Genomic DNA, 26,224 nt, shown 5'->3' on the forward strand with positions numbered 1-26,224 from the left:
TTAAGGAGGGGAAGTGAAGAAGCTTTCCAGTAATTCTGCTGAAAGCAATACGTGCTTCAGGTGACTGACTGACTGGCAGATTCGTGAGCCATGCAGGGGAGGTAATGTTTTTGTAATGGCCACTGGGATTCGTCACTTGGAGCCCAAAGGTGCACGCCGCATGACCAGCTGGAAGCGGCATAGGTCGGGAGATAAGGACACTTCCCTGCATGGCATTTGCCTCTGAAGATCGCTAGAAGGGAATTCGCTGGAGATAACCCCATCGGAGGAGCTGGTGGCCAAATTTTAAGAAGTGTTGCTTTCGACACGGGAAGTGTGTGAGTCGTTTCTGCGTGTAAGGAGTTGTTATTAGGTTTACTCGCGTAACGACTCTTTTAGCTATCTGTGGAGTCCGACACACATTTAAATGCTTCTTTACAGGGAAAGACGAGAGTCAAATTACTGTTCGACTGGATTTTCTCATGTCGAGGACTCGGAAGGAGAGATCCGTTTTACTTGGTAAAAACTTCCTAAGGGCAATATCGCACGAATATTTCTTTATTTGCAACAATCGCCGATTTCGACAGACTCTGCTCACCTGAAGATGACAGCAAAGTCTGCCAACATTGTTTGTTATAAGCAAAGTAATATCTACACGATCGTGGCTTTAGAAAGTTTTTACCAAATTTCTGTTCCTGGCTAGTGAGCAAACAGAAATCTTGACTGGTGCTCTGCCTTGTAGTGAAGTAATTTCAGCGCCAGGCGTTTGGGGACTGCATATTGCGTCCACTGAATTGCAGAGAATTGCAGGTACGCCACATACCTTGTCTGCATAGTGGCCAAAGCCCCAACTGCTGTCCATACTTTAATAGATATGTGCATTCCAGTTCGGTGGATAGGGATACCTTCACAGTAAATGGGTAGAGTTCCATTTACTTGCCCACTGAATTTTATTCTGAAAGAGCCATTCGGTGTAAAAGACTTCTGTTCCTCACCACTAATCAGTATTATCAAAATTTTTGTCCATATAGTAATGCGGGGACATTGTCTAATATCAAACATATGTTCTAATAATGTAGAAATTGCGTTGAATCCTATATTGTGTATTTCATACTTGTACAGTTTTCACATTTTAATTTTTTTTCAGGATGTGTAAGCTACAGTACCCCGTTGTAATTCATTGTAGTAGCATGCTGAAAAGAATGATTGGTGTGATGTATTAAACTGAAGTGAAATAAAACCACAACCTGATTCTTCGTTTGTCTTTAAATTAAAAATTTTGGCCATGATGTCATTTTCCATGGCTTACTTCCAGATTCCGATCACACTTTCACTACTGGTTACAATATTCACATGTGTTAGTGATGAAAACAGTTTTTAGAGCAACCCTCAAAACGCGTCCACTTCCATTCATATCTGATAACGAAATGCGTCATCTGCCTCGAGACGTCAAAGGCCTTGTAGAAACTCCAGGTTCAGGGTGGAGTTGTTATTCTGGATTTTGCTTGCAAGCTACTGACGCAGGTTAATACTACTACAAAAACTAGAAAAATGTGGAACTTACACGTTGATAATAATGCGTGCAGTAACTATTGGTAATTATTTACGAGAATATGATGTTTGTATTGTGTTGACAATGGTATACTTAATTTGACTTCGACGTGTTTTCAACTCCGATCGTCAAACAGGTGTTTTGCAATTTTATGTTCTTCTTCAAACAGGTTGCATCTATATTATGTTCCATATCAAGATTTACAAATAATAAAAGTATTTTTGGTGTGAACAATTCTGTGAATAATTGATGCTTTTTAATTCAAAATTACGACTTAATTCTCATATTTCAAATTAAGGTATTTTCTAGTTGGGATAGAACTGACACAGACTAGGAAGCGTCTCAGTGTTTCTGTCTCCCAAATTTTCGGATGAGACACAAAATTCCAAAAGATGATTTAGATAATAGTTTAACAACATTGCACAATTTGTAATTTTCGTATTTTGGTTCGTTATTGAAATTAACATGGCTAATTCTATGTTGTCAGTGCTCGGAAGTTCGTTTGCATGTAACATGCGTTTTGTCTGTTCCAAAAATTTATGTTTTCATTATAACTGTATGGTTGCAGATTTGGTTTTAAGTCTACATTAAAGATAATTTTCGATAAGCTGTAGAATCCATCCAATATTTCTTGTCTATAGAACTTATAGGGTGTTTACAAATGTTGTCTGTCGAAATTATAAAGATAACTAGAAAGTTTTATTAAATCTACCAATACCATCTCCAAAATGTTGCGCTGTCTTTCTTCACGCTACCACTCCACTCCCTCCTTCGGGGCGAAACATGCGTACCCCCTTCTGTCTGTGTCTAGAGTAAATGTCATGTTCAACTGTGAGAACGTCTTTAGCTTGGGCAATATGTTTTTGAGGCGGGGCACGGATGCAAGCATGCTGTTTACCTAGCTGGATGTGGAAAACCGCCTAAAAACTATATCCAGGCTGACTAGGTCACCTACCCTCCTCGTTGATTTGCGAGGCGCACTCGATCTGGGACAGGCACGCCTTCCCGAATTCCTGAAGCGGCAGCGTAACGAGCTCAGCTTGCCGGGCTGGTGAAGTTGTAAGTTGTTGCTGGTTCTATATTCGCACCTCCATTATTGATAGGGTCTGCATCTTCGGAAAGGGACTCTGCTAGGGGAGGTTGCTATTAATGGACTTTCTAAAGAAAGCGTGTAATAAAATCGAAGGATATTGTAATTAATATTTTATTTTCAGTGTGACTAGAACGTTATGTTTTGTATTTCACTATAGTAGACGCAGAAGTCATAACATTCAGTGTTCATGAAATATTTCAAAAATAAAAGCATGTGTCATTGGCCCAACCAAGCAGTGGGCCACGAAGTTTCTGTGAATGGGCTCAAGTGTAATAACTGTTAAATATTACACATCTACATCTACATAAATACTCCCAAGCCACCGTACGTGCGTTGTATCTGTCATTTCCGTTCATGTTCCAATCGCAAACACCGCAAGTGAAAAACGACTGACTCTATTCCTCCGTATGAGTCCTAATTTCTCGTATCTTATCTTCGTGGCCCTTAAACGCAATGTATGTTGGCGGCAGTAGAATCGTTCGGCGGTCAGCTTTAAATGCTGGTTTTCTAAATTTTCTAAATAGTGTTTCTCGAAAAGTTCCCGAAGCATCTCCATAACACTTACGTATTCTTCGAGCCTGTTGTTGTTGTGGTCTTCACTCCAGAGACTGGTTTGATGCAGCTCCCCATGCTACTCTATCCTGTGCAAGCTTCTTCATCTCCCAGTACTTACTGCAACCTACATCCCTCTGAATCTGCTTAGTGTATTCATCTCTTGGTCTCCCTCTACGATTTTTACCCTCCACGCTGCCCTCCGATACTAAATTGGTGATCCCTTGATGCCTCAGAACATGTCCTACCGACCGATCCCTTCTTCTAGTTAAGTTGTGTCACAAACTTCTCTTCTCCCCAATCCTATTCAATACCTCCTCATTAGTTATATGATCTACCCATCTAATCTTCAGCATTCTTCTGTAGCACCTCATTTCGAAAGCTTCTATTCTCTTCTTGTCCAAACTAGTGATCGTCCATGTTTCACTTCCATACATGGCTACGCTCCATACCAATACTTTCAGAAACAACTTCCTGACACTTAAATCTATACTCGATGTTAACAAATTTCTCTTCTTCAGAAACGCTTTTCTTGCCATTGCCAGTCTACATTTTGTAGCCTCTCTACTTCGACCATCATCAGTTATTTTGCTCCCCAAATAGCAAAACTCATTTACTACTTTAAGCGTCTCATTCCCTCAGCATCACCCAACTTAATTCGACTACATTCCATTATCCTCGTTTTGATTTTGTTGATGCTCATCTTATATCCTCCTTTCAAGACACTATCCATTCTGTTCAACTGCTCTTCTAAGTCCATTGCTGTCTCTGACAGAATTACAATGTCATCAGCAAACCTCAAAGTTTTTATTTCTTCTCCATGGATTTTAATACCTACTCCGAATTTTTCTTTTGTTTTCTTCACTGCTTGCTCAATATACAGATTGAATATCGGGGAGAGGCTACAACCCTGTCTCACTCTCTTCCTAACAACTGCTTCCCGTTCATGTCCCTCGACCCTTATAACTGCCATCTGGTTTCTGTACAAATTGTAAATAGCCTTTCGCTCCCTGTATTTTACCCCTGCCCCATTCAGAATTTGAAAGAGAGTATTCCAGTCAACATTTTCAAAAGCTTTCTCTAAGTCTACAAATGCTAGAAACGTAGGTTTGCCTTTCCTTAATCTAGCTTCTAAGATAAGTCGTGGGGTCTGTCGCCCTTATATAGACCCTCTATATACTCCTTCCAACTTTCTGCTTTCCCTTCTTTGCTTAGAACTGGGTTTCCATCTGAGCTCTTGATATTCATAAAAGTGGTTCTCTTTTCTCCAAAGGTCTCTTTAATTTTCCTGTAGGCAGTATCTATCTTACCCCTAGTGAGATAAGCCTCTACATCCTTACATTTGTCCTCTAGCTATCCCTGCTTATCCATTTTGCACTTCCTGTCGATCTCATTTTTGAGACGTTTGTATTCCTTTTTGCCTACCTCATTTACTGCATTTTTATATTTACTCCTTTCATCAATTAAATTCAATATTTCTTCTGTTACCCAAGGATTTCTACTAGCCCTCGTCGTTTTACCTACTTGATCCTCTGCTGCTTTCACTACTTAATCTCTCAAAGCTGCCCATTCTTCTTGTACTGTATTTCTTTCCCCCATTCCTGTCAATTGTTCCCTTATGCTCTTCCTGAAACTCTCTACAACCTCTGGTTTTTTCAGTTTATCCAGGTCCCATCTCCTTAAATTCCCATCTTTTTGCAGTTTCTTCAGTTTCAATCTACAGTTCGTAACCAATAGGTTGTGGTCAGAGTCCACATCTGCCCCTGGAAATGTCTTACAATTTAAAACCTGGTTCCTAAATCTCTGTCTTACCATTATATAATCTGTCTGAAACCTGTCAGTATTTCCAGGCTTCTTCCATGTATACAATCTTCTCTCATGATTCTTGAACCAAGTGTTAGCTATGATTAAGTCGTGCTCTGTGCAAAATTCTACCAGGCGGCTTCCTCTTTCATTTCTTAGCCCCAATCCATATTCACCTACTACGTTTCCTTCTCTCCCTTTTCCTACTACCGAATTCCAGTCACCCATGACTATTAAATTTTCCTCTCCCTTCACTACCTGAATAATTTCCTTTATTTCATCATACATTTGTTCAATTTCTTCGTCATCTGCAGAGCTAGTTGGCAAATAGACTTGTACTACTGTAGTAGGCGTGGGCTTCGTGTCTATCGTGGCCACAATAATGCGTTCACTATGCTGTTTGTAGTAGCTTAACCGCACTCCTATTTTGTTTAATCATTACTAAACCGACTCCTGCATTACCCCTATTTGATTTTGTATTTATAACCCTGTATTCACCTGACCAAAAGTCTTGTTCCTCCTGCCGGCCGCGGTAGCCGTGCGGTTCTGGGGCTGCAGTCCGGAACCGCGGGACTGCTACGGTCGCAGGTTCGAATCCTGCCTCGGGCATGGGTGTGTGTGATGTCTCTTAGGTTAGTTAGGTTTAAGTAGTTCTAAGTTCTAGGGGACTTATGACCTAAGATGTTGAGTCCCATAGTGCTCAGAGCCATTTGAATTTGAATCCTGCCACCGAACTTCACTGATTCCCACTATATCTAACTTTAACCTATCCATTTCCCTTTTTAAATTTTCTAACCTACCTGCTCGATTAAGGGATCAGACATTCCACGCTCCGATCCGTAGACCGCCAGTTTTCTTTCTCCTGATAACGACGTCCTCCTGAGTAGTCCCCTCCCGGAGATCCGAATGCGGGACTATTTTATCTCCGGAATATTTTACCCAAGAGGACGCCATCATCATTTAACCATACAGTAAAGGTGCATGCCCTCGGAAAAATTACGGCTGTAGTTTCACCTTGCTTTCAGCCGTTCGCAGTACCAGCACAGCAAGGCCGTTTTGGTTAGTGTTGCAAGGCCAGATCAGTCAATCATCCAGACTGTTGCCCCAGCAGCTACTGAAAAGGCTGCTGCCCCTCTTCAGGAACCACACGTTTGTCTGGCCTCTCAACAGATACCCCTCCGTTGTGGTTGCACCTACGGTACGGCTAACTGTATAGCTGAGGCACGCAAGCCTCCCCACCAACGGCGAGGTCCATGGTTCTTCGAACCTACCGGTAACAAATATAGCAGCCAGCCTTTGAATTGCTCGGATATCTCCCTTCACCTCCTTTACAAGTCAACTAGTCTTTCCAAAAATTCTCCGAATAAACCGAAGTCGACCATTCGCCTTCCCTACAACAGTTCTCACATGCTCTTTCCATTTCAAGTCGGTTTGTAACGTTTCGCCCAAATATTTAAATGACTTGACTATGCCAAGTAGGACACCAGTAATACTGTATCCGAACATCACAGTTTGATCTTGATATTCATCGGCATTTACTTATATTTTTCCACATTTTGGGCTAGCTGCCATTCATCACACCAACTGGAAATTAACACGTAAACAAGTGCCAATAAATTTTTATTTTTTATTTTAGGAGATTTTCTTGGCATCTGAAACCGAATAACGTGCATTTGAGACCACAATGGCCAAAAATGGAAATGTCGTCTTCGAAGGTAAAAAAGACACACTTGACTGATTTTCAAAACACACAAAACAATTTGAAAACCTATAATGAAAACCGTTACTTGAATTTTGTTCACAGTGGCCTACTGAGGCCTAAGATTAGACAACATTCATGGCGGCTCACTCAAGGCAACTCGCAGAGTATCACTGAACAACACCTAGTCTCCATTCACAGCACGTAAGTTTATATTCTGAATACAACAAAGTGGCATTAATTGCCCCTACTTTCCCGTGAGGGCTGCAGAAATTTAATCACTATTATCATATCCATATGATGCATCACTAATCAGTATTAGTCAGTTACAAGAACATAGTGCAAAATCTACCATTTTTAACTGTCGCTTTGTGTTTTCGTGGAACAGTTCACGACTAAGATGGCGAATCTTTGGCACACGGCATACCCTTCATGACCAGTAGTATCCGCCCATTGTCTACATCCACAGAGAAATCGAGCCATATCTGTTGAAAATTTAAGCTGCGTTGTGTGGGATCAGAAAGGACCAAGAAGTTCTGTCCTCGTCTGGGTAAGCTCTTCTCAGCAAATATTCAATATTCAATATTGACAGTTTCCCATTTCTGGAGCCATGTGCACAGTAACAAAAACCAGTGTAGAGGACATTCTTAGCAACTTCGTTGTGGTCGTTCTGTCACCATTACGAACTGTCAAAGTCGATGGAACAACTTGGTATACTTTATTTACAACAAATTATTTACAGGGCAATGGTAATTGCCATTTTTCTTAGAATAAATAAGAAGGCACTTAGGCACATTTAATGCAGAATTACGTTACGTAGCCTTACAGCATCATCCTTCGGTATTGTAGATAATCACAGATGGCATAAAGAGAGCATTGTTCTTCGCAGTAAGTTGGTAGTAATGGGAGAGTTCTTCAGTAAGCGTGAGGCGCTAGTTCTTGAACGCAGTAGTTAGGCCGCATGCTTTTTGTTTGCTGCGTGGAGACAGTGGCTTCATCGTAGTATTCCTTGTCGCGGCAAGCATTGTCTGGTAGAAATCCATCTTCTTCTTCTTCTTCAAAATGTGTGAAGCCTGTAGATGTAAAGTACAATTAGTGTACGCTTATTAGAAATACGTATTTTCCTGTGTACACACTGTGCGTAGTACTCGCCTTCAGACAGGTCCGGTTCGCTAATGCATGTGAAACGAGGAAGCGATCAGCAGGCCGTTGCGAAACCGCCGTCACCAGACAGCGCCCCTCCTGAAACAAAAGAAACGTCCCACTAACTACAGCCTCCAGCGAGACCTGTTCCTTGCTATCAAATTTGCCCGCATCTCGTGGTCGTGCGGTAGCGTTCTCGCTTCCCACGCCCAGGTTCCCGGGTTCGATTCCCGGCGGGGTCAGGGATTTTCTCTGCCTCTTGATGGCTGGGTGTTGTGTGATGTCCTTAGGTTAGTTAGGTTTAAGTAGTTCTAAGTTCTAGGGGACTGATGACCATAGATGTTAAGTCCCATAGTGCTCAGAGCCATTTGCTATCAAATTATCTCATGTCGTCAACATGTGGCCTGTCGCCAAAATCGGGTACAAGCCCCGTTCTGCCTCATTCCACCTTGGTGATAATTATTGAATAGTTAGAGAACTCACAAGGAGAGGACCTCAGCAGTGCGATCGACTTTTTGAAACCATCTATACAGTGATGTAGGTTAAGACCCCAGGTATCACACAATGCAGACATTCACCCTTGTAGCCCCTCGTTTGCGAGTAATTGACGAAAAAAATTCGGAATTTTGTGTAACACTGAACAGCCCTACATAAATTGGATTAGATATACTGGTTGTGTGGTATAATTGATAGGATAACAGTTTCACAATCAGGAAGTTGTGGGTTCGAAAGCAATCAGGTACAGTGACTTTTTTAATTTTTAAATATTTATTGAAATGACTTTGATTATCATTAATCGATTATATGTAATTTTTTGATTCCATTCATTTCTTACATAATTTTAATCACTGTATAAATATTTTCATTTCTTTCATTTTTTCTTTACATTTTTCTTTTTTGCAATCGGAATTATTGTGAATATGAAATTAATTATATTTACCTATTGTAGTATTCAATTATCTGAAAATTCCGATCTATCAGTTAAAAAAAGAAAGACGAAATAATCTATTGATATTTGTGCAGTGGTGTGGAAAATGTATTTTTGTAACCAAATGTGGAACTTTTTTGCACAGTAATCGTCATACAAACATTTAAAACATAGCCTAAATACCTACAGCATTATAGACAAAATACTTCTCCGAGGGACACCACCTTGACAAAGCACTGTCCGTGCGGGCGGAGAGGCTTGCATATCCACGGAAAGCTGGGGCTATGCCGAAGGTAGAGGATCTACTGCTGGAAAGGCCTTAGTCGATGGATCAGACTAAGATTGTTCCACAACGTCCCATCTTCCCTATCCACTCCTAGTCGTACCCTATTCCCTGACCGAACCCAAGGTGTGATGCGATCCGTGTCGAGGGGTGAGTGGCACATGGGGAGATGTGTCGCAAATTAAGCCTCAGGGATACCGGGCAACCTCCCTGAGTAATTAGCCTTACACCGCGCGGGGTATTCGTGGTGTGGACCTTCTAGATCCCCAAATCTCGTGGGACCAATATGGACACGATTATAGAAAATAAAGAAAAACAAACTGAGGGTCAAATTGAGACCTCAGATACCCAAACATCGGGGACAGAACCGATGGAAGGCATTCCCACCATTGAATCAGGGTCTAGACATGAGCCAGAAGTGGGAAATGTAACCGAGAAGCTAGACCAGATTAAGGTCAAAGGCTTGTCTGGGGCCCCAGAGGAGGAAGCTACTCAAGGAACAGAGGAAAAAGGAAGGGAAAGAATGGCTTCCTAAAGACAAGTGGAGGGAATTAAAGGGACTAGAACCTAAGACCCCCACGAAGAAACTGTCTCAGGTTGAAGGGGACACGCAGATACCCACAACGTCAAAGACATGTAGTAAGTGGATAAGGGAGGAATCAAAGACTCCCTCCTCCATAGATAAGCGAGTCCAGAAAAAACCGAGGCAAGAAACAGGGAAATAGACCTATAGTACTGCAGTTTTTAGGATGGCAGTTATCCAGGAAGGTTATCCACTGGTGGGCATCACCTTGCAGCATGAGGAACTGGTACAGATAGCCCTCTTTGAAAAGAATGGGGGGGGGGGGGGGGGGGAACCTGGCCCAGGACCCAACATCAGGAAGGTCTATCTAGATCGTGATGCATTCATTTTTGTCTGTAAGGGGGTGCACACAGTGGAATGGCTCAAGGACAAGGTGCCCATGATATCCCCGTGGGAAGATGCGAAGCTGCTAGTTAAGACGGCAGTGGAGCTTCTTAAGACCGCAAAGATATCATTATGGGTACCTAAGATCCTTAAGGAAGTCTCTCTCAAGATTCTGTTCGGGAAAATAGGGGCCTAGAACCCAAAAGTCTGGACAGAAGACTGGTGAGTGATTAACCAGAAGATTGCTCCAGAAGGATGAACCCTGGTGGTGGAGGTCAGTGAGAAGTCCCTGAAGGCAATGCGGGAACTGGACCTGAAACTGTTTTTAGGGTTCTCGCAGGTGACCGTCAGGGTTCTCAAAGACCTCAAAGATGGCAGCAATGCGGAGCCTGCAGGTGCTGAATCTGCAGCACAGTAAAGGTGCCTCTGCTGCCCTGAATCGCTGCCTGTGGAGACAGGAAGTGGACGTGGCCCTCATACAAGAACCCTATTTATACAAAGGGGGTGTATCAGGCCTCGGTGGCACTGGAGGTAAGCTGATCTATGCTAGGAATCTAAGAAACTCCAGAACATGCATCCATGTAAGAAATGGCATTTCTTTCATGCCAATGATGGATTTCTACTCTAGGGACTTAATGACCATTAAAATGCAGAAATGTGAGGAACGTATCACGAGGGAAACTATTTTGGCCTCAGCATACCTTCCTTATGAAGACAGCTCTCCTCCACCTTTGGAGGTGAGGAGACTGGTAGAGACTTGCCAGTGGCAAGGTGATCAACTGCTGGTGGGATGCAACGCCAATGCTCGCAACCTATTGTGGGATAGCAAGGACACCAACAGTAGGGGTGAGTAAATTCTTGAATTCCTTTTATCTATCAACTTAGAGGTCATGAATAGGGGAAATGAACCTACATTCAGGAATAGCAGAAGGGAAGAAGTAATTGACATAACCTTTGGTTCCATGATGATGAGTAGCTATGTCAAACAATGGCATGTGGTGTTGGAGCCATCCTCATCTGACCACATATACATCAAATTCAAGGTTTTAATGGGAATCAGACAGACCATGATCCATAGGAATCCCAGGAAAACCGACTGGCAGCCATATAGGAGGGACCTTGACTTAGCTGTATCCGAAATTAAAACCTCGATAAGGAATCCAGTAGAATTTGAGGAAGTAGCAGAGGATGTTACCTCTGCCATAGAGTCCTCATATCAGGACAACTGCACAGTCACCAGGAAGTGCACAAATAGGAGTGTTCCTTGGTGGAATAACAAACTGGAAATGCAAAGAAAACAGGTATGGAGACTGTTTAATATTGCGAGACGTAAAGGACAATGGGCTAAATATCGTGAGGCCCTTGTCAATTACAATCTTGCAATCAGATAAGCAAAGGAGGCATCTTGGAAGGCATTCTGTGAGGGAGTGGAGGGCACGGCTGCACAAACCAGACTTCACAAGATTCTCACCAGAGTACCAACCAATCCAGGAGGTACGTTGAGGAAGGAGGACGGGGAATATACAAAGACAGCACATGAAATGCTGGAATTGCTCCTGAAAACTCACTTTCCTCAATATTCTCTGCTGGACAACACAGACCAGTATGTGACCCCAGAGAGACAACGGTTCTCAGGCACTCGAAGAGAGAACTGGGAATCGTCCAAGGAGTGTGTGAACTTGAGCAAAATCTAGTGGGTGGTGGGAACATTCCAACCTTTCAAGTCACCTGGCCCAGATGGAATTTTTCCAGCTCTCCTGCAACAGGCAGGAGGAAAGCTCATAAGAGTCCTATGCAGGCTATTCAGGGTTAGCCTAGCAGTAGGAATCATTCCTAATGCTTGGAGGGCAGTGAAGGTTGTCTTCATTCCAAAGCCAGGGAGAACTGCTCATACCAAGGTCAAGGATATGAGACCAATCAGTCTGTTCTCCTTCATTCTCAAAACATTGGAAAAACTGGTTAATGTGTATGTTGAGGAGAGGAGGCTAAGTAGGGTCCCTCGACACTTGAACCAACACGCACACCAGCCAGGTAAATTATGTGAGACAGCTCTCCACGAACTCGTTGGGAAGGTGGAAAAAGTACTTCACTTCGAAGAAATAGCCTTCTGCATCTTCCTGGATATCGAAGGGGCCTTTAGTAAAACGACCTTCAATTCCATGGTAAGGGCAGCAGAGGTGCATGACCAGGGAACCACTATATGTAGGTGGAGCAGGGCCATGCTTAGTGGAAGGAAGGTAGAGGCTACCATGATGAACCAAAAGATGGTAATTAAGACCACTAGAGGCTGCGCACAAGAAGGAGTTTTGTCTCCTCTATTGTGGAATCTAGTGGTGAAGGAACTCATTGAGAAACTAAGTTCTAGACAATGCTTCTGCCAAGGATACGCAGATGACCTTGTCATAGTAATACTTGGCAAATTCACTGACACAGCTAGGAATATGGCACAAGGAGGATTGGACATTGTGCAAAAATGGTGCATTAAACACGATCTGAGAGTTAATCCTAAAAAGACTGTTGTGGTGCCATCACGAAGAGACATATTCAGTACTCATGTTGGAAAGTAAAGCTCTTCGATGGAGCTCTACCTGTGAAGGGGATAATGAAATATCTAGGGGTAACCGTGGCTGAGAAGCTAACTTGGACTCCTTATATTAAGGTATCTGCTCCAAGGCAAAAAGTTCTGTAGTGAGTACTAGGAGGGCTTGTGGCAAAAACTGGGGCCTAAGTCCCAGGGGTATGCAATGGAGTTACACCACAGTGGTTAGACCTAGAATTTCCTATGGGGCCATAGTGTGGTGGGAGAAGGTAAGACAGTGGGTTGCTGCTAAGGAGCTTGCTAAGGTGCAGAGATTGGCCTGCTTAGCCATAACGGGCGGACTTAGCAGCACACCAACCGCTGGAACGGAAGCCATGCTGGATATGCCTCCACTTCACCTTTGGGTCAAGATGGAGGCAGCAGCTGGGCCACACTGACTTAAAACTGGCAAAAACTGGGTCTCATTTTAATATCCAGAATCACACACTAACATAGTGAGTGAGGTAAATTTAGCAATGGCTGGGAAAATCCTACCGACTATATAATAACTCCCAACTGCTTCGACAAGCCTTACAACGTAATAATTGGAAGTAGGGAGCAGTGGGAAAAAACAGTTCGACACCGTACGGGAGACATCATTACATCATTTGGTTCACTGATGTGTCGAAAACAGACCAAGGCGTTGGGGCAGGGGTGTACAGGGTTCAGCCAAGACTGGAGAGCATGATCTCGCTAGGAAAACTGGCCTCTGGTATTCCAAGCTGAAATTACTGCAATCAGGGCATGTGTGGAGGAGAATATGCGCAGGTGCTATGATGACCGTAGCATCTACAGCTATTCAGACAGCCAGGCAGTCCTGAAATCATTGGCAGCCCCTGCAACAAGATCTAAGATTGTTGCAGATTGCCACAGGGCTCTGGTGGAGCTAGGGGGAAGCAAAAGGGTAAACTTAGTGTGGGTCCCTCGCCACTCAGGGATCTGTGGCAATGAACAAGCCGATAGATTGGCTAGGATGGGGGCAACAACTCCATTTATTGGACCGGAACCTGTCCTGACAATCACCAAGGCTATGATCAAATTAGAACTACGGAATTGGCTTAGGAAACAGCACGTAGGATATTGGACCAAGGTCCATAAAGAAAAATATGGTAAGATAATGATGCCCAAGCCATGTTTTAAAAGAAACTCTGTAATCCTGGGATTGAACAGGAAAGAGATCAGACTCATGACTGGCCTGATGACCGGCCATGGGAATTTCAAAAAACACCTACACGCAATGGGTATAACGGAAGAGGACCGTAAATGTAGGATCTGTGATGAGGGTGAAGAAACTGAATCACACCTAATCTTCAAATGCATGGCACTGGAGAGTAAAAGACACAGAATCTTCGGGACAACTAGACCTGAAGAAATTGTGTCTAACAAAAACCTTGTAGAGGGACTCCTTGCACTATTTAAGGCCACTGGTTGGCTTTACTAGATATACAGGGTGCGATACCGCGCAATAAACCTCGTTTCGGAGCGGGCAGTGTCGGGTCAGACCTAAGCTGTTTTAGCTTCCCTGTTAAAATCAATCAATCAATCAATGGACAAGATAACGCAGATGAAAACTTAAATGGAAGACGCGTTTATAAGTAAAACGAAATGCAGGCAAAATGAGATCTAGATATAAAGAACGCAATAATGTGGACGAAAAAACAGGGTGATAAAACAAAAGAAATTAAATCGAAATTAATACATAAAATTAATTAAAAGCACTTGAACAAAGATTTCAGATGGATAAAGATTGATAGGGAGAACAATGAGAGGAAATGAAGAAGTTGATATTATGATTAAAATTATGCGACGAAGGAATGGAATCAAAAAATTACATTTAAATCAATTAATTGAATAAAAATGACGATCAAAGTAGTTTCGATAAAAATTTTAAAATAAAAAAAATCTTACTGCACCTAATGAGATTCAGTACCCGCAACTTCCTGCATTTTGAGCTGTTATCCTATCCATTATACCACGCGACGAGACTATCGATTAGCACTTTGTTAACGCTATTGAGTGTCACAAAATATTCCGACTATTTTTTCGTCAATCACTCGCAAACAAGCGCCCACCAGGGTGAATGGCTGCATGTGTGGTACCTGGTATCTAAACCTGCATCATCGTACAGATAGTTTCAAAAAATCGTTCGCGCTGCTGGGGCATCTCGTTGTCAGTTGAAAACAATGGTGAGACACACTGGATGAGAAATAGAGTTATTTCATGTAAAGTTTGGTACGTGATGTGCTTTATTCATATTTCTTAATAGATCCACGATAAACCGAGAAATGGCAGACCAATCCTAATTTTAGATTCGGAATAATGCCAACTTTATCGTGATGCGTGCATATGAAGAGCTTATTTCAATAGTGGTTCAAATGGTTCAAATGGCTCTGAGCACTATGGGACTTAACATCTGTGGTCATCAGTCCCCTAGAACTTAGAACTACTTAAACCTAACGAACCTAAGGACAGCACACAACACCCAGTCATCACGTCAATAGTGGTCCAAGTCCATTTTTGTTCATTCTGAGATACAGAGTCCTAAAGTTAAATGAGCGCTGAAAAATCTGCTGTTGAGATACCAGAAATATTCAAATATATGTACTTGAATACTTCTGGTATCTCAATTGCAGATACCAGTAACTATATATACTTGAATATTTCTGGTATCTCAACTAGAGATTTTTCAGCGCTCATTTAACTTTAGGACTCTGTATCTCAGAATGAACAAAAATGGACTTTGACCACTATTGAAATAAGCCCTTCATATAAACATGGCTGCCTGTTGTGCCCTCTGTTCTTGGCAAGAAAATGTTTTTCTGAGCCGATCTACACAAATATGAGGGTGATCACATAACTACGACTCAGGGAGGATTCTGAATATGTTCTTAAATGCAGACACGTTCCAAAAGTTGTTGCTGGCCAGGTAAACGTGAATAATTATTTAAACTAGTAAACAATGTTCTGTCCCTTACCATGGTTTATTTAAATTTTAGTGGCAGTGTGATGGCAGAAAAGATAGGGGCCAACCATCACATTGTTTACGTACCGTAGTAAGGTGACAGTGGAATTAATTTTCTATTGAGCTGAATCACAGATTAAGTTTTCAGGTTGTTATTCATTATTGTTGCAAAAATAGGTAATGCAAATCTTAATATCAAAACGTGAAACAATTCGGAACATTTAAATGTGTATCTTCCAGAGTTTTGACAATAATGTTTCGTTAACTCGTCCAGCAAGCAAAGAGTGCTAAGTCAATAGTAAATGGTGTTAAGTGCACTCAGTTTGTAAGTCAACAATGTTCAGTACACACTGACACATTTTAAGAACAAAATTTTGGACAGAATTAACGATTTTAAAAACATGTCGTTACTGAAGAAATATTTGGAGACACTGACATATCTGAATAAAGAAATCACAGTGAATGTCTTTGAAATATCTTATTTCAAGAGATTTTACACGCTCTGTAGAAGTACCATTTATTTAATCAATTGTGTTCATTAGTTGTGATAATTCTGTGCTATCACAATCACGTTTTCTCTTATGCTCTGTATAATTATTTCATAACCGCTTTATGTAATCAATCTGTTACTGTTTATCTAATGACAATATGAGATGGTGTAAGTTCTGGCGAATTTTCCTCTTTAATGTTCATAACTGTAGCGACTTTAATTGAGCACTATTTTAGTATTGTTAATATCATACGACTGAAACCAGCCAGTTTAACTATTTTAAGTTTTACATGATCAGTAACAATACGAATTTTGTAATCACTTTTATTCATTAGTTACGGTAGTTGTCTGTGATGACTGTTACCGTTTCTCGTATGTTGTATACAATTGCTTAATCGTTTTGTATACTCAGTCATTTATTGTTTTGTCTTCGTAATGAAAATACAACTTCGTGTAAGCATTGACATTTGTTCCTTTTCATTGTGCATAACTGTTTCGTTCTGATTTTGTTTATATGCATTTTTGCAAATGGTTTGATCAACTGTGTTGTATATTTTACATTTGAATGACATTTCTGTGATAAGATTATTGTCATTACTTGCAATGATTGTGATACCGCACAGTCGATAAAGCATGCTAGGTAGATACCAACCTGTATTTTTGTGTGTTACAGCTCTCGTTAAGTGGCACTATCTGAACAGCATGCCAATTCGCTTGCATTCTCACGGTTGATAGACTGTGTAGCTACGTGACTGTCATGTTGCACAATTTGTCTTTAACGTTACGAAAGATAAGCGGACTTTCAAACATGGGAAACCTATAGCTAATCAGTTGCAAATAACTGTTTGGTACACTGACCTACGTTTGGACGTCTCTAAGGAGGTCTTCATCACAATGAAATTTTGAGAAACCGTAAAATTACATTGTCAGAAGGCAATTCTCAGAGTTTAGAGCAGATATCCACAAGTTAGAGTCTGATGATGTTCCTTGCTAGGCACACATGCCGACCGCTGAACATGTTTTATTTTATTTTTGACTTGAGCATATCCGCTACAGACTTTGACCATTGCATAAACTTGTTGTAGCTGGGGTTCACAGTGATAAAATTTTTTTAGAAGGACATCATCTTTACGCCAATGACTGTTATTAGTTTTTATTACACTATTGCAATTTCAGCCTTCGGCCATTGTTGTTGCTGTTGTTGTCTTCAGTCCTGAGACTGGTTTGATGCAGCTCTCGATGCTACTCTATCCTATGCAAGCTTCTTCATCTCCCAGTACTTACTGCAACCTACATCCTTCTGAATCTGCTTAGTGTATTCATCTCTTCGTCTCCCTCTACGATTTTTACCCTTCACGCTGCCCTCCAATGCTAAATTTGTGATCCCTTGATGCCTTAGAACATGTCCTACCAACCGATCCCTTCTTCTAGTCAGTTGTGCCACAAACTCCTCGTCTCCCCAATTCTATTCAATACCTCCTCATTAGTTATATGATCTACCCATCTTATCTTCGACATTCTTCTATGGCACCACATTTCGAAAGCTTTTATTCTCTTCGTGTCCAAATTAGTTATCGTCCACGTTTCACTTCCATACATGGCTACACTCCATACAAATACTTTCAGAAACGACTTCCTGACACTTAAATCTGTATTCTATGTTAACAAATTTCTCTTCTTCAGAAACGCTTTCCTTGCCATTGCCAGTCTACATTTTGTAGCCTCTCTACTTCGACCATCATCAGTTATTTTGCTCCCAAAATAGCAAAGGAGACTTCCATTTATGTGTGTAAATTATTATTATCTTTTATTCTAATTTTTGTTTTGTTCAACTGCAGATAAACTGATGTTGTTCTGGACAAATTGGTCGTGACACAAATATTTCCCTCAATGCAGCTCTGGTGGTTTCTTATTAACGTTAACGAGAATCAGCTGTGTAGCTACAGATGATCCGGGTTAATTCTGGGGAAGATGTGAGATGAAACACTGTGTCCTCCATGACAGTTAAGGTAGTGAGCCGAGCCCACTGTCAGAGCTGTCTGTGGGACGATCCCAGCGGCCAGCAGGACTCACCAGCTGCGACGCTGACCCCCGGCGCCTTGGCGGCGCTGCCGGGTATGAGGTCCGGGTTGGGGTCGGCCTCCCCCGCGGGTGGCGCCTTCGCGGCTGACAGGAGGGGCGGGGGCCCGCGCCGCACCCACAGCAGCAGCAGCGCCACCAGCAGCAGGGCTGCCAACACAGCCAGGGCTGCCACCACTGGCGCCAGGTCCACCGCCAGCGGCAGGGGCACCGGCGATGGCGCTCCTGTCACAGCACAACACCACCTAGTCATTACTCTATCTGGAAACACCCAATACCCCCTAGGCATTGTCTAAAATACAGAAAAATAAATACAGTAAACAGAATTTAAAAAAAAACTGTAAAAAAATGAAACACTTACAGCGGTCCTTAAGATGCCATTTACTGTCCAACTACCAGTTTTGGCGCTTCAGTACTCCATCTTCAGGCATTAGTTGATGCTGAATGGGTTATCACGATCCATATACAGGGGGTTACAAAAAGGTACGGCCAAACTTTAAGGAAACATTCCTCACACACAAATAAAGGAAAGATCTTATGTGGACATGTGTCCAGAAGCTCTTAATTTCCATGTTAGAGCTCATTTTAGTTTCGTCAGTATGTAGTGTACTTCCTCGATTCACCGCCAGCTGGCCCAATTGAAGGAAGGTAATGTTGACTTCGGTGCTTGTGTTGACATGCGACTCATTGCTCTACGGTGCTAGTATCAAGCACATCAGTACGTAGCATCAACAGGTTAGTGTTCATCACGAACGTGGTTTTGCAGTCAGTGCAATGTTTACAAATGCGGAGTTGGCAGATGCCCATTTGATCTATGGATTAGCACGGGGCAATAACCGTGGCGCGGTACGTTTGTATCGAGACTGATTTCCAGAACGAAGGTGTCCCGACAGGAAGACGTTCGAAGCAATTGATCGGCGTCTTAGGGAGCACGGAACATTCCAGGCTATGACTCGCGACTGGGGAAGACCTAGAACGACGAGGACACCTGCAATGGACGAGGCAATTCTTCGTGCAATTGACGATAGCCCTAATGTCAGCGTCAGAGAAGTTGCTGCTGTACAAGGTAACGTTGACCACGTCACTGTATGGAGAGTGCTACGGGAGAACCAGTTGTTTCCGTACCGTGTACAACGTGTGCAGGCACTATCAGCAGCTGATTGGCCTCCACGGGTACACTTCTGCGAATGGTTCATCCAACAGTGTGTCAATCCTCATTTCAGTGCAAATGTTCTCTTTACGGATGAGGCTTCATTCCAACGTGATCAAATTGTAAATTTTCACAATCAGCATGTGTGGGCTGAAGAGAATCCGCACGCAATTGTGCAACCACGTCATCAACACGGATTTTCTGTGAACGTTTGGGCAGGCATTGTTGGTGATGTCTTGATTAGGCCCCATGTTCTTCCACCTACGCTCAATGGAGCACGTTATCATGATTTCCTACGGGATACTCTACCTGTGCTGCTAGAACATGTGCCTTTACAAGTACGACACAACATGTGGTTCATGCACGATGGAGCTCCTGCACATTTCAGTCGAAGTGTTCGTACGCTTCTCAACAACAGATTCGGTGACCGATGGATTGGTAGAGGCGGACCAATTCCATGGCCTCCACGCTCTCCTGACCTCAATCCTCTTGACTTTCATTTCTGGGGGCATTAGAAAGCTCTTGTCTACGCAACCCCGGTACCAAATGTAGAGACTATTCGTGCTCGTATTGTGGACGGCTGTGATACAATACGCCATTCTCCAGGGCTGCATCAGCGCATCAGGGATTCCATGTGACGGAGGGTGGACGCATGTATCCTCGTTAACGGAGGACATTTTGAACATTTCCTGTAACAAAGTGTTTGAAGTCACGCTGGTACGTTCTGTTGCTGTGTGTTTCCATTCCATGATTAATGTGATTTGAAGAGAAGTAACAAAATGAGCTCTAACATGGAAAGTAAGCGTTTCGGGACACATGTCCACATAACATATTTTATTTCTTTGTGTGTGAGGAATGTTTCCTGAAAGTTTGGCCGTACTTTTTAGAACACCCTGAATAGGGGATAAACAAACTAATGAGAACGCTTCTACTTACCTGGAAAGGGTATGTTAATAAGAGGTTGAACCCCCATTTGGCAGTAATACAGCAGCGTTTCTTCTTGGTATACTGGCGTATAATGATTGTATAGTCTGCAGTGGAACGTTATGCTACTCTTCGATCAGAGCCTCTTCTAAATCCTGTAGTGACAAGGGAGGCGGAAATCTGCTCCAGAGTCTGCGCTTCAATACCGCCCACAAGCGTTCGATAATGTTAAAAGTCAGTGGACTGTGCTGGCGAGAGAAGACGCTGTAATTAAGTTGCATGCTCCTCATACCACGACTGTACTGTCCTGGCTACGTGAATGGATGCATTATCATCCTGAAACATAGCATCATTGTTAGGGGAAAACATTTGAATCATGCGGTGCACCTGATCATGTAAAATTTTCACATAATCGTTGGTTGTAACATGGCCTTTGAGAGTAGTGATGGGACCTGCGGAGTACCATGGTATGGCTGCCCACGCCATCACACTTCCACCTACATGCTTAACCGTTGGAATCAAGTAATCAAGACTGTAGGCTTCTTTTGGCGTTCTCCAGACGTAAACTGAGCCCGATGTTGGAAATAACGAAAACGTTGGCTCGTCGGACCATATGACTGATATGTTTCCTCCAGCCATCCAGGATTCATGCTCCTGGCACGACGTTTTACACTTCTTTGCGTTGGTTGTCGTCACTAATGGTTTCGGTACAGCAGCTCGTCCATGAATATTCGCTGTATGGAGTGCTCGGTGGACAGTGTCGATCTCGGTGGACAATGTCGATAGATACGGGGTCTCGAAGATGGCTATTGAGCTCTGCAGTCACTTTAGCTGCCATAGTTTTGTGCTAGCGTACGACGATCTCTGTAATTTAGTTTTGATTTGCGGCCATTACTACGTTTAGACGATGATGTCTTTCCAAGTTTTGTGTAGGCTGTCATGACTGTTTAAACAGTTGCTCTTGAAACGTTCAATAAGTTGGCTGTCTTGGTTACTGATGCTGCGGCTAATATGGCCCCCACAATCTGCTCTCTTGGGAACTCTGTTAGGTCCTTTCTTACAGGGGTGTAAGTTCTGCAAGGTTCGCAGGAGAGGTTCTGTAAAGTTTGAAAGGTAGGAGATGAGGTAATGGCAGAAGTAAAGCTGTGAGGACGGGGTGTGAGTCGTGCCTGGGTAGCTCAGATGGTAGAGCACTTGCCCGCGAAAGGCAAAGCTCCCGAATTCGAGTCTCGGTCCGGCACACAGTTTTAATCTGCCAGGAAGTTTCTGTTAGGTCTTCATTGCACGTCGACCTCGGCCTCTGAATGCAAATACGAAGTGTGCCCTACTCGTAAACAACCTGCACTGATGCCTAGCGTCTACTGAACACTCACAGTCCAGCGCAACACGTGCCTTACCTGCGTTGTTGACCACCGAACACAACCATCCCATTCCTACCACTGTTCGCAGTATTTTGCCTATCCCCTGTATATGATGCATTAGCGGCCAACATAACCGGTTTACGCAAACTACCTGAAATTGTGATGTCGTCTCTCGAACCATGAACTGTTATCGTATATAACTTGTTCATCGTCATCGTTCATCGCCTAAAGATGGTGCACTGAAGCGTCTAAACTGGTAGCTACAAAATAAATGTCAATGTAAGAATGGCTGTACGTGTTTCATTTTCTTACAATAATGAACGGCCGTAGTCCCCTGTGCTCCAGCCACAAGGATGGACATTCAGAAACTTGACTAAAAAGAAATAGGTTTTTTCTCTGCATTTACAACTACACCAAAAACCAGTTTATTCTCCACGAGGGGGACATCACGCATTTACTGTCTAACACCGCTTTCAGCCTTGACGATGGCGTCTGTGGTTTGGAGAAGAAGAGAGTCCAAAAGTTGCTTCAGCTATGCTATAAGCTACTGAGGTTAGTCCATTAACAATTAGATCTCACATAAGCACAGATGTTACAAAAGTGCTTGACAATGCAACATACTCGAAATTAGCTAATCGCACGAGTAAATAAAAATCATATTACTCTCTACTTTGGATCATGTTTAGGTGTATTAAGCATATGGAGATTGTGGATCCCTACCAATACAAAATTTTAGGATTTCACAGTGCTGACAAACTACTGGGTGCAGTTTTCTATGCTCCATCTGTAGTTACAAGCAGTACCAGATTTGGTATGGGATTAACCTCGAACAATTTAGAGGACCATTCAAAGTGTGATAGCATGTCGGAGTCTTCGTCAAGTCAGGCATGTATGCATGCAGACCTGTGAATATTGCTCTTCTCAGTTTGCAATTCGGGAGTATTCTCAGCAGACTCAACACGATCATGTAGAAGAAACGGTAACTCTTGGTCATCAAGTATGTCGAAATAAATGTCCTGATTCACGTTCATGGTATCCTGAAAGCTTGGGCCCAAACCAGCACATGAAAAAAATGCCCGAAACGGTGCAGAACCACTTGTGGCATGAACTGCACCCTCCACACACTGTATGTTAAACGCCTCATTGGTCCATCAATGCTCTCAACACCTCACATATTATTGTAACTAGAATCAAGTCTGAATGTATTAGATTTTTATTTGCTCTTATTATTCGACACAATTCACAAATAGTTGACAGAGGACCAAGTTTTAGAAACATCTGGACTTAATTCATACAAAACCTACGCTAACACTTTGTGGAGGTACCAAATCATACAGAAGACAGCCTTCAGACAACGCAGAAAGCTTTCCTGATCTGGGCAGCTCGCAGATTCAAAGTTAATGATACAAAATCACAACTTATAATCAAATGAGCAATTCTAGTTGCACGCCAGAAGTAGCGAGCTGCTAAGAGTATGGATCGTAAGAATGCTGATTGTAAGACTTAAGCGTGGACTCATTAACATCAGACGGCCGCCAGGTGAGCTGTTGCATGGTGAATGACCCCAAAATTCAGTTCTCCATCCTCAACTCTCCACTTCTAAAAAAATTCTACATGGAGCGGACGACAATGTGATGGACGAGAATATTGCTTACTTCGTGAAGAAAAGGTCAACACAGTAGAATCTCTCCACTCTCGGCACACAAAATGCACAGTAGGAAACACAAGGTTGGTACTGGCTTAGAGCAGTGTATCCTAAATTGGTCGGCTTCTTTGCGCCAAATACCGTGGCGCGGCGACTCAGCTGAATTGGATGATCAAAACTTTGGTGTAAAAGCAACAATCTTTGTCATGCGTAACCTGGTGGCACTGTGTCATCTCAGCTTTTGATGTTTGTGCATGCTCAGTCGTTCTCTGGGGACAGCAGTGACAGCACCGCTTCGTCAACCTCAGAGAGGCCAACTGAGGTGCCGGCTCTGACAACAAAAGCGCGAAGCAGGTCACAGCCTCACTTGCAAATGGCTACTCGTCTCCCTGCGGAGGCTCGCCACTATTAACGAGGTTCACCGACTGCCTTTTACCAACAACAGGACTCTGAGACAGCACTAGTAGGGCACCTTGCCAGTGCAAATAAATAAATAAGTAAACAAATAAAGGTTTGCTGTCAAGCCTATATGTCCAGTATACTGAACAAAATAACCACAGATAACTTCAGAAACTGAAACAATATCGCTTAGTGATGTTTGACAGCAATGCCACAACTTCTGTTTCAATAACTTGCAGTTCATCAACTCTCTGAAAATCATCTACACTCATGCTCGTAAATTAAGGATAACTGCAGAATGTGGTGCACACAACGTGGCACTACAGAAAACTGGCGCTAATAGCATAGCCACATAGGGAATACACACGACACAGATCTGTAAGTCCACGGTATAGCTGATAAGTTGAGATAACCGTCCCGAAACATATGTGCTACGAAACGCCACTGTTTCCTGCGCATGTACCCCGTCATCAATATAGGATATGATCACCATGCACACGTATCAGGCCGCACAACGGGTTGGCATACTCTGGATCAGGTGGTCGAGCAGCTGCTGGGGTATAGCCTCCCATTCTTGCACCAGTGCCTGTCGGAGCTCCTGAAGTGTCGTAGGGGCTTGAAGACGTTCAGCGATACTTCGACCGAGAGCATCCCAGGCGTGCTCGATGGGGTTTAGGTCTGGAGAACAGGCAGGCCACTCCATTCGCCTGATATCTTCTGTTTCAAGGTACTCCTCTACGATGGCAGCTCGGTGGGGCCGTGCGTTATCATCCATCAAGAGGAAGGTGAGACCCACTGCACCCCTGAAAAGGCGGACATACTGGTGCAAAATGACGTCCCGATACACCTGACCTGCTACAGTTCCTCTGTCAAAGACATGCAGGGGTGTACGTGCACCAATGATAATCCCACCCCACACATCAAACCACGACCTCCATACAGGTCCCTTTCAAGGACATTAAGGGGTTGGTATCTGCTTCCTGGTTCACACCAGACGAAAACCCAGCGAGAATCACTGTTCAGACTATACCTGGACCCGTCCGTGAACATAACGTTGGACCCCTGTTCCAATGACCATGTACTGTGTTCTTGACACCAAGCTTTACGTGTAATCCTGTGACCAGGGGCAGTGGAATGCACCTTGCAAGTCCGGGCGAATAAACCATGTCTGTTCAGTCGTCTGTAGACTGTGTGTCTGGAGACAACTGTTCCAGTGGCTGCGGTAAGGTCCAGAGCAAGGCTGCCTGCAGTACTCCGTGGCCGTCTGCGGGCACTGATGGTGAGATATCGGTCTTCTTGCGCTGTTATACACTGTGGTCGTACCGTACTGTAGCGCCTGGACACGTTTCCTCTGTGCTGGAATCGTTGCCATAAACTTGAGATCACACTTTGTGGCACACGGAGGGCCCGTGCTACGACCTGTTGTGTTTGACCAGCCTCCAGTCGCCCTAGTTTTCTACCATTCATAGCGTCATCAATATCTGTTCTTTGAGCCATTTTCAACACACAGTCACCAATAGCACGCCTGAAAACGTCTGCACACTTACTTGCTGCACCGTACTCTGACATGCACCAACACACCTCTACGTATGTGGACTGCTGCCAGCGCCACAGTGCGACGACCACAGGTCAAATGTACCGCATGGTCATACAGCGAGGTGTATTAAACCCGCAAACCGCCCACCAGAGCATTGTTTCACCATGTATCAGCATTATCCTTAATTTATGAGCATGATTGTAGAAAGTTTTCATTCAAGCCGAAAATGAGATACCTTACATACAGATTCGTATTCAATGCGCCATGCGACTAACAACTCACACATCGCAACTCCGCCAATCATCTTAATGTCACAATTTACTGAACAGGTAAAATCCCGCTTTTTGCCCTTTCTTTTATCACGTACAGATGTTACGCGTCCATCTTTATTCACATAACATTGAAAACTGAACTGATTTTCTTCAGCCTTTTTGCACTTACCTTCTACTGTTTTGAACTGAAATTTGCCACTGTTGGAATTGTTCGTTAAAGATGGTGCTCTGTTTTCAGTTTCTAGTAGGAGTTTTCTTAAATGCAGCCCATTCTCTTTCTTGATCTGTAGATTTACTTTCTGTAAAGATTTACGTCCAACTTTTCCGTTGATAATACAAGGGTTGGAACTTAAATAGTGGCAACTATTTATTCACAACCGATACAAAAGAGCTGCATGTTTGCACCTGTTGCTGTCCTTCAAAGTAGTCACCAGCGTTGTGTAGAACCCGTTGCCAGTGATGTGGAAGGCTTAGTATACCGTTAGCAGAGCTTGTTCTGTTGATGGTGCGAATGGAGCGGTCTACTGCCTGTCGAATCTCTGGAACAGTTCTGAAGCGAATGCCTCGAAGTGGTTCCTTCATCTTCGGAATCAAACCAAAGTCACAAGGACTTTAAGTCCGGGGAGTATGGTGGATGGTACAGGACTTCCCAGTCCCATCGACCGAACAGAGCAGCCACAGCTTGCGCTGTATGCGCCCGCTCATTGTCGTACAAAATGATGGGTGGGTTGCGCAGAAAGTATCACCGCTTCTTTCGCAAAGCTTGTCGCAGGTGATGTTCCAAAAACGAACAGTAATACTATGCATTGGCGGTCTGCCGTGGAGGAACGTAATGCGTTAGGATAACATCATCACAGTCGTACACGAGAATCAGCATAACTTTCACCA

General features: G+C 43.2%; 1 protein-coding gene across 1 annotated transcript in view; it reads right to left on the reverse strand.

The window, feature by feature from the left end:
- Positions 1-7,593: 7,593 nt before the first annotated feature.
- The window catches only part of LOC126203939 (nephrin-like), a 183,151-nt gene continuing 164,520 nt past the window's right edge, over positions 7,594-26,224 (reverse strand). Inside the window, exons 11-12 of the mRNA XM_049938675.1 lie at positions 18,043-18,273; positions 7,594-7,751 (exon numbers count right to left, since the gene is read on the reverse strand). Of these exons, the coding sequence (XP_049794632.1) occupies positions 7,594-7,751; positions 18,043-18,273 (389 nt within the window). The remainder of the gene's footprint in view (positions 7,752-18,042; positions 18,274-26,224) is intronic.

Source organism: Schistocerca nitens, chromosome 1 (genome assembly GCF_023898315.1).
Source record: "Schistocerca nitens isolate TAMUIC-IGC-003100 chromosome 1, iqSchNite1.1, whole genome shotgun sequence".
Lineage (NCBI taxonomy): Eukaryota > Metazoa > Arthropoda > Insecta > Orthoptera > Acrididae > Schistocerca > Schistocerca nitens.